Source organism: Peromyscus maniculatus, chromosome 4, assembly GCF_049852395.1.
Source record: "Peromyscus maniculatus bairdii isolate BWxNUB_F1_BW_parent chromosome 4, HU_Pman_BW_mat_3.1, whole genome shotgun sequence".
Lineage (NCBI taxonomy): Eukaryota > Metazoa > Chordata > Mammalia > Rodentia > Cricetidae > Peromyscus > Peromyscus maniculatus.
In genome coordinates this window covers 7,861,559-7,870,931 of record NC_134855.1, presented here as the reverse complement: position 1 = coordinate 7,870,931, position 9,373 = coordinate 7,861,559, and the positions used below count along the sequence as shown (strand labels likewise).

At 56.4% G+C, this 9,373-nt stretch overlaps 1 protein-coding gene across 7 annotated transcripts in view; it reads right to left on the bottom strand.

Annotated features, from left to right (window-relative positions):
- Positions 1–369: 369 nt before the first annotated feature.
- The window catches only part of Dnm1 (dynamin 1), a 46,171-nt gene continuing 37,167 nt past the window's right edge, over positions 370–9,373 (bottom strand). For 2 of the 7 annotated variants that reach the window (XM_006983465.4, XM_006983462.4), the window contains exons 16-22: positions 8,533–8,642; positions 7,523–7,634; positions 7,136–7,147; positions 6,648–6,818; positions 4,617–4,858; positions 4,054–4,269; positions 750–947 (exon numbers count right to left, since the gene is read on the bottom strand). In XM_006983465.4, the coding sequence (XP_006983527.1) occupies positions 887–947; positions 4,054–4,269; positions 4,617–4,858; positions 6,648–6,818; positions 7,136–7,147; positions 7,523–7,634; positions 8,533–8,642 (924 nt within the window). In that variant the 3' untranslated portion in view covers positions 750–886. Of the gene's footprint in view, positions 948–1,324; positions 1,535–2,372; positions 2,410–2,760; positions 2,763–4,053; positions 4,270–4,616; positions 4,859–6,647; positions 6,819–7,135; positions 7,148–7,522; positions 7,635–8,532; positions 8,643–9,373 lie in introns of those variants that run through there. The other 5 variants (XM_042274895.2, XM_016002009.3, XM_006983464.4 and 2 more) reach the window with 4 other exon arrangements.

The following is a 9,373-nucleotide window of genomic DNA, read 5'->3' as shown; positions in this document are numbered from 1 at the left end:
TTACTGAAGCCAAGGGATCCCAGGGCCGTGTCATGGGGCTACGAGTCAAGCCTGACCGTATGTAATGGAACACCTGTAGGTGGGTGCAGCACCTAAGGGTGCTGGCTTCCAGGCCAGGCCTCCTCCATTCTGTCCCCCTTCCCCCAGCCTCTCCATACTCGGAACCTGTTTGGTTCTCCTTCAGGCTGCAGGCCTCCTCATCTTAGCCTCCTGCCTCAATTCATGGTCCTGCCCCCAATGGTGGACGCAGTTCATAGGATGAGCTCTCCTTACATCACCCTGCATTCAGCGCCCAGTGTTTACACTCCCTTCCCCCCAGCTCCCTCCACAGAGAATACGAACCAGCAGAGGACACACAGTTCCCCATCGTCCAGAAATGGGTTTTATTCTCAGCCAAGAGGCAGCAGGCCTGGTGGCCATCAGAACCGTACAGCTGCTGGTGCAGCATCCCCATGCTGCAGGGTGGGGATGGCCGAGGGATGGCTGTTCACAGGCCAAGAGGACAGGGAAGCTCACTGGAGGTGGCACATTGGAGGAGGGGGGTGGTGTCAGGGTGACAGCGTTCCCTTGTAGTTGGACCACAAGACTCCACAAGGACAGCATGATGGTTGATTCTGATACTATAGGCCAGGCTGTGTCAGCCATATATATGTATATATATATAGGTATATTTATAGATATTTATAGAATGTCGCAGGAGCAATACCACAGAGGGGCACAAGTTTTCACCAACATCACATCTGGATGTGTCAGCTCACCACTACAACAGACTAAGTCACAGATGAAGGGGACAGGCTTTGGGGCCGGGGGAGCCGCTGTCAAGTCACAGAACAGCTGTCCAGGCAGGCTTGGTATGGGAGGTCCCCGAGGAGTAGGAGGGATCTGGTTAGAGGTCGAAGGGGGGCCTGGGGCTCTCAGGACGGGACGGACTTGCCTGACCCGATCGGCTGGCAGTTGGAGAGAAAGCCAAGAAAGAACCGGAGAGAGAAAAGGAAGGAGAGCTGGTAAGGAAGAGCAGCCACCCCCAGCAGAGGCAGGGGGATGAGGCAGGTGTGGATGTGGGCAAGGCTCCCAGAAAAGAGGCAGACAGGTGATGAATGAAAAAGGGAAGATGGGAGGTGCTGGGCCATAACTAGCAGGCAGTCTGGGTGGAGGCTGGGTGGCCCTCTCTTGCCACGCACACGGCCTCTCACACACCACCCAGGCAATGCGCCCACAGGGCCTCCCTCTTCTCTGGTCACTGTTTCTCCCATCCCACTGGCCAGGGCCACCCCAAGCCTCAGGGAGTCCCATGTAACAGCCATGAGGCCAGAAGTGCTTGAACCAGGAGAGCGAAGCTAAAGGGGACACTGGAGGGAGCTCTGAAGGCCCCTCAGGTGGTCAGAAAGCCCAGGAGTCCTCTGAGGGGATCCTGGGGGGGAGGGGCTGGGAGGCAAGCAGCCGGTGCCTGTGGCCATAGACTTATAAGTCTAAGAGGGGAGCCTCCGCTGGTCGGGGGGCTGCAGGTCGCGTAGGTGAGGCTGGGCCCTTCCTGCTGGGGAAAAGCAGAAGGGTGAGCGTCAATGTCTGGGGAAGAGCTGGGACAGGTCACTGAGAGATCCCGTGGCCAGCCAGGCAGAACTCCAGCTGACTTGCCAGGTCAGTAGATACTGCAGTGCCATTAGCTAAAAGGTGCAGGCCACTCTGAGAAGAGGCCAAGTGTAGAGACTAATGGGCTGTCACTGTGTGGGGCTGAGGACATGGCCGTTAATTGCAGATGTGCAATATCAAGGAGGAAAGGAAACGGGGCTGCTCTGTCTCGTCGGTGAGCTGTTATGGGCTGACAGAATGGCAAAGACGTTTAAGTGTTCTGAAATCATCAACCAATCAGAGCCCTGGCTCAGCTATGGCTACTGTCTGATTATCTATCATGTTTGCTCTGTGGTGGATTTAGATGCCCATGCTCCCAGGCAGTGAGCTGGATGCTCTGTCTTGGCAGCACAGTTTAGACTAGGTATGAGGATGAAGTCCTAAGGCCTCTGGCCCCTTCAGAGGCCATCCACACACATCTTCTCCAAGCTCTCAGTCCCTACACTGTCAATGAGTCTGGTGTCTCTGACAGCTCCAGGGAGCACCCACATCTACCAGCTTGGGCATGGAACCTGTCCCGAGAGCCCTCCGTTTAGGCAAGAAGGCCTTGAGTAGGGGCGCTGAGTCCCGAGGCTCCCTGGGAAGAGAGAGAGCCAGCTGGCAGAGGACAGGAAGAGGGAGTCTAGAGCTGCAGGAGGGACCTGGCTCAGAGGTTCCAAGGTTGTCCTCAGCATGGAGCTGGTGCAGTGAGGAGGGAGGGGCAGACACACTTCATGCAGCAGCAGGCTGAGAGCATAACCTACCGTAGCTGACACTCCTCAGGGGTCACTGATAGTGATTCTGAAAGACAGCACGAAATCAACAGGGCAGTTCACAAACACACAGGTGGGCCAGGCACGGGGTGAAGGGTCACACACACGCACACGCCTGGGCGTGCACACACGTGCTGTGAGGCCTCAAGGCCCTGCATGCACACGCTAACACACATGCCCACAAACACGCATACATCTCCCCTCCCACCTCCCAGTGCCCAGCACCATTGCCGGCCAGTACGTGCAGCACGGATCTGGGACATGCAGGCACTCGACACACTGAAGCACACGCATGAGCTGTCACAACACAGAAGCTCGCCTGCACAGAAGGTCTTTGCACCAGCTCCCTGCACACTCAGGCCTGGCAGGGTTACCACACTGCTCCATAAGGGATAGGGGCTTGCACTCTAGGACCCAGCTGTCACTCTCCACCCAATAATCTTCCACGGTCCTCTACAGCATCGAGTCTCCACAAATCATCTCCAACCTGACCCACTCTACAGCCAGCCTTGTTCACCATCAACACAGCAGCCCACGTCTCCATCTGACCGTGCCCTGGAAGAGCGGCAGAGCACTAAGAAGGGAAATGGAAGCCCTGGGAGGAAGAGGGCTTGCTAAAGGGAAGTGAGCCAGCATCTCTGGACTCCCAGTCCCAGGACACGCTGCCTGCCTTTACCCTACGGTTTATCAGAGCCCCACAGAGCAGGCCTACCCCTGCCTCATTTGGTGTATGGGGATTAGACCCCCAGCTCTGCCCTTCAGATTCCCAAACAGATGCTATTGGTCTGTCTGATAATGTGTTCTTCCTCAGAGACCATGGTCAGTGGAAACTGGGCAGACTGAGTCAGCTATTAGAGTGAACTTACTGGAAAGCCGGTCATGGGTCAAGAAGGCAAAGCCAAGGGATGAAGTGTATTCCTTTTCCCTAGAGATGGCTGGCAGTAGGGTAGCCTTCCTGTCCTGCACCACACCCACCATCTGGCTCCAGACCACCAGACTGTCCATGATTCCCAGACCCCTTCCCCAGCTTCCCATCCTACTCAATGCCTGGGCGCCATTCTCACACTCACACCCGTGTGCACGCCCACACACATCACACACCTTGCTGGTCACACAATCACACACAGCCTGGCCTGATCCTGTGGGCCAGAGGCTGGACGCCACCCTGGGACAGCTTAAAAAAGTCAGGGCTGGAAAGTGGGGTATCAAGGCAGTTCTGAATGTAACTGAAGAGATCCACGTGTCTCAAAGAGGATCTGCGGTCAGAGCCCTAGACGTGAGGTAGGCTCACTAGGAGCTGGGCGGGAGAATGGAGAATGGAATCGAGGAGGATGGAGGGCAAAGGTTTAGAAATGCCAAGTGTGGGAAGAATGGAGAGAAAATGAAAAAAGAAGGAAGCGCCATGCAAGTGCTGAAAAGGAGGGGGTAAGTGGTATAAGTCCTAGAGCCCCCTCCCCAGAAACGACCACCTCCGGGACTCAGCGCCCTCTGCGGGGCAGGACCGTCAGCCCGAGACCGACCGCGGGGCCCTTGGCCTTGCACCACCAACCCCAGCGCCTGGGATGGAGAGGGTCGCCTCCACCGCTAGGCCAATGATCTAGAATCCGACTCCACCTCCCTCCCAGCCATGCCCGCCTGGCGGCCTTTCCCGCTGCTTTCAGCCCCTACTCACCTGGGAACCCCAGGCGGGGCGCGGTTGGGGCGCGAGGGCACCTGGGGAGGGGGGCCGAAGGGATCAGGGGAAGCCCCCGGCCTGGAGGGCACGGGGGGCGCCCCCCCCAGGGCGGATCCAGCAGGCGGAGGCCCAGGAGCAGGGCCCCGCGACCCGGGCCGGGCTGGGGGCACGGCGGGGGCTCGGCGCTGCGGCGTGGGGCTGGACGTGGGCGATCTACGAGCGACAAGGGCCGAAAAAGCGCGGAGCGGAGATGAGCGGTTCCGCCCTCAACAGGGACCCCGCCCCCAGCCCAGGCTGTCCCCGCCCATGCAGCAAGCCCCGCCCACCGCGGCCGCGGCCAGCGTCGCAGCCTAAGCCCCGTCCCCCAGCGGCGCCACCCATCCTGCAGCCAGAGCTCACGGCAAGCCCCGCCCCGCGACAAGCCCCGCCCTCTTCTAAGCTCCGCCCCTCGCTCCAGGTGGGAGCCCCCGAGACCCGGGCGCGCCACTGCCCGGTCCCGGCCCTCCTCCCGCGGGCCCCGGGCTGGGGGGCTTTGGGGCCGTGGGGGCCGGCCCTGGTACCTGCGTCCGGCCGGTACGCTCTGCACCTGCAGCCAGGAGTCGTCCACGGGCGGGGGCATGGGCGTGCTGACGGTGGTCGTGTTGATGTCGCCAATAATGCTGAGCGCCTCCTTCAGGGCATGGTACATGCGCAGCATCTCGTCGCGCCGCTGAGCCTGCTCCGCCGATTCTTCCATCAATGTGTTCTGGTCCCCGCAAGAGTACAGGTTGGCCAGCAGCTCGGAGAAGATAAACTCCTTGGTCTGTGAGCGGGCAGAGAGGGAAGGAAGGAGTCTGGAGCCTGATGACCGTGCCACCTTGTCGCTGGCCCGAACTGCTGGGAGCTGGGGTTTGTCATTTCCGATGCCTGCTTCTACTTGGTGCCTAAACCCGTAGATCTCTTCAAACCCCATCTAATGTCCTTTTCTCAGACGAGAATACATAGCCATAGAGGGAAGTCACCTGCCCTAGGTCTGGGATCTGGAAGGAGACTTAGAACCTAACATGTCACCAAGACAACTGCCTACTAAGTTTATGAGCCTTTCTCGGGACCAAAATAAGGAAGAAAATAGTTTAAAATGCCCCGAGTCCCTAAGAAAGAAAGTAATAAATATATCATTATAATGTGTCCTTGGATTGAGTGAAAGATGTCAGTGCGTGTAGTGGAGGTTTAATTCCCACTTAAAATCTCCAGGCAGCCCGGCATGGTGACGCACACCTTTAATCCCAGCGCTCAGGAGGCAGAGCCAGGTGGATCTCTGTGAGTTTGAGGCCAGCCTGGGCTACACAGAAATCTGGGGCAATCTTGTGAGATGCTGACGTCCAGTCTCACTGACTCCTTATCCAAAAGTCTACTGATCGGCTGTCATGGGCGCGGCTGCGTGCTGCTCTCCACTTCATCAGCCTTCCGTCCTCGACTCTGTTATTACCGTCCATATTTTACACATCAGCAAACAGATGCAGAGATGGTAGTTCATCTGCTCAAAGTCACACGGGGAATCTGTGGCACAGCCAGCAGCATTCAAAGCCACGTCTGCTTTCCTGGGGCCCTGCTTTTTCACTAAGTTACAGGCTGTGGTGGTGCTGTGAGGTGTATTTCAAAGCAGCACCCGAGATCTCAAAAAGTGAAGATTGCTGGCTCCCCCTGAAGAACATGCATGTTTGGATCAACCTAGGTATTCGTATCTATTTTTCAACTGCAAGTTCCCTGAAATCTAAATTAAGATGATGTCTTTCCACCGGATATGTAATGTCAGGTTTACAAAAACTTAATGGGAAAATAGTATGCAACGTATCTTATTAATTAATATTTTCTACATTGAAGCCAGGTGTAGTGGGGACAGGCCTGTCACCTCTGCCCTCAGGAGGTGGAAGAGCCAGGTAGAGATCATCTGCAAGTTTGAGGTCAGGCTGAGCTTCACAGCAAGACCCTATCTCAAAAGTCAAAACAATAATAGTTTGGATATCTTGCTTTAAAATAAATACTATTAAAATTAGGGGTTTTGGAACCAGGCATAGTGGCGCACACCTTTAATCGCAGCACTTAGGAGGCAAAGGTAGACAGATCTCTGTGCATTCAAGGCCAGCCAGAGCTATATAGTGAGTTCCTGTCTTGAAAATAAATAAATAAATAAATAAAAATTAAGGGTTTGGGGATTATGGGATAGTTTAGTGGATAAAAGTGCTCGTTGCTGCCGGGTATTGATGGTGCACATCTTTAATCCCAGCACTCAGGAGGCAGAGGCAGGTGGATCTCTGTGAGCTCCAGGACAGGCACTGAAAACTACACAGAGAAACCCTGTCTCAAAACAAACAAACAAACAAACAAACAAACAAAAAAGTGCCGCCAAGCCTGATGACCTGAGTTCAATCCTCGAGACCCACACGGTGGAAGGAGAATACCAACCCCCTCAAGTTGTCCCATGACCAACACAAACCACAGTGGCATGGGTTCCCCTGCCCTGTGCGTATATAGATAATATAATAAGCAAATAAGCCAGCTGGCTGCTGGCCTACAGAACCACCCTGCATCGCCCCCAACTATGGACATACGTTGTTGATCATGAGGTGCATGATGGTCTTGGGCATGAGATCCCGCACAGTCTTGTTGACAATGGCCATGTACGAGTCTACCAGGTTCCGAATGGTCTCCACCTGCCGCTCCAGCTGAGGGTCCATGGAGTGCATGAAGCTATCAGAGCCGTTCTCCTCCGTCTCACTGGCCTGCCATTGGGGACAGAGCATCAGTGTGGCAGGGCTGTGCAGTCAGACTTCCCGTGTCTCTAAGACCTCAGTCCCTGCAGGGGTGTCTGCCCGGAGGGGCACCGAGGACAACTGGGGCTCTAGGCTCCCCCCTGTGCCTCTCAGGACCCCAGACTCCCCACGTTCAGCATTGACTTGACTCTGACCCTAGTGGCTAAAATTTGTCCCTGTTTCTCAATCCATACATTGGGAAAGAACATCGCCAAGCTCCCTCACTTGACCAGGGTTGGTGCCAGGCTCCAGGAGCGTGGCAGGAAGCTGGGGAAGGGCACACTTACCTTCTCCTTGTCCTGGAGACCCACATCAGAGCCACAGAAGCCACATCAGCATCGCCGCCGCCACAAGGTTGAAATAGACAAAGAGAGAGGGATTGTGTGAGCCTAGTGAGTGTCAGCTGGTACACACATACACTGCCACAGTGCCTGAGGTGGGAAGGCGATTTGAAGCCGCTAGGGTATGAGAGTTCAGGAGATGCCCTCCAGCAGGGAAGGGGATACATAAAACATCCACTGGAGGAAAATGGGGAAAGCAGAGGGCATTGTTCCAAACCCATGCAGGTAGCTTGCTCTTTGAGTCAAATAAGGACTCAGAACCTCTCAAAGCCCGGTGCCCTGGGACCCCGAGGGAAAGCAGCTGGCTCCTCCCCTCGCTCCACCGCCACTCACCCCAACACGCTCAGGGTACACGCCAGCTCTCAGGAAGGAAGCCTTCCAGCTGTCCACCTCCTCCTGTGTCTCGCAGGCCAGTTCCAGCTGCCGGTAATCCTTGTAGACATTCCTGCAAGATGGGGCAGGCGGGAGGGGAGATGAGGAAAAGCCCCACCCTGCTCCGAGGTGTGGGCTCTCGGTCCTCATGCCTAGTATCTATCCCTGGCCTTCTTATTGACCCTAGGCAAGGCTCCTCCTCTCTTCAAGCCTCAGGGTTTTCATTTTGGAGGTAGGTTGGTAATGAGTGCTCTGTGCTGTGGCCATTAGGACGCTTCGGGGGGCGGGGGGGGGGGGGGGGAGTAGCCCGGTGTGTAGAAAGAGTTTGAAGCCAGGCGAGGTAGCACACTCTAAAGTCCCTACTTGAGGGGTCCGGGATTTAGCTCAGTGGTAGAGCACTTGCTTAGCAAGCAAAAAGCCCTGGGTTCGGTCCTCAGCTGCAGGGAGTTGGTGGGGGCAGGGGCGGGGAGACAAAGCCTGTACTTGAGAGGCTGAGGCAGGAGACTCTTCAGTTTGAGGCCAGCTTGGACTACTTAAACCAGACTGTCTCAGAACAAAGGAAGGCAGGCGCACAGCCGGGCGGTGCAGCCTGGCCGGGGTCTCGGGCCCCTTCAGCACCCTCTCCGGCTTTCTGGCAGCTGTCTGGGATTCTTATTTCGTAGTAGGAAAGAGCCCATATCAGAACCAGCCTGGAGCTGGGGAAGTGAAGTCCAGCCCCGAGCCCATCCCAGAGGAGACTGGGGCTTTAGGCTTTTTGTTTCTAGTGCCCGGCAGAGTGTTCTATGCCAAGCTGGGTAAGTGGCATAGGAGGGAGGGAACGAAGAAGAGGAGGGGAGAGGAGAAGGGGAGGGGGAGGATGCCTAGACATGGGCCTAGCACTCAGGAGAGACTTAGTAGCTGTCTGGTGAGAGGCCCCTGGGGTTGGGCAGCCATCTTGTACAGAGCAGGCGTGGTCTGGGGCAGGCAGGCACCTCTGCTCTGTGTTGAAGAGGGCGAAGATATGCTTGCTTGACATGAAGCCCTTCTCCACATCACGGAGCTTCAGATTGTCCACGGACAGCATGTACTTCTTCTCTTTCTCCTGTTGGGAGGAGGAGGAACGAGGGGTCAGTCTGGCACTGACCTGCCTCCATCCCTCAGAGTGTTCCCTGTTGGTGAGCACCTGGGACTGTGAACCCCAAAGTAGTCCATTCCCGCCGCACGCCCGCCGCACGCCTCACGCACGTGGTGCTGTACAGTAAATCCTAGCCATGGAGCCCTGACTCCATGGGCACCCTTCCCTAGGGCTTTCAAGCCAATTCCAGCAGCCCTGTATATATACCACAGCCTGAGGGGCTGGCGAAGGCAGCGAGACTGAGGTGGCCTCCCTCATCTCCCCGTGAGCAAGTCCTGGAGACAGGCCAGGCTGGGCCTCAGGCAGGGATGGCTCACAGGAGGCTCTCTCGCCTCCAGCCTGGCTGCCTCTGACTTCATTTCCTGACTACAGAGATGGGGGGGGGGGGCGCGGCTACGCTAGCCCCAGAGGCTTCAAAGGGCTGGCTCAGCCCACTCCCCCTCTCCCTGCTCCAGCTATCCATGTGTTACCAATCAGACACACAGCACAAGCCTGGAAATTGTATGTCAGCAAGCACATGTGTGTGGTTCTGTGGTTGTTGCAAGGCCAAGCAAGTCCATCACCATTGTGTGCGCTTGTGTCTATAGGACATAATGCATGCATGTACGCATGGGACCATGTGGGAATATGACCATGCTTGTCACTGTGGATGTGTGTGGCGATCGTGAATAGAACGGAAGACTCAAGAGCCACAGTCT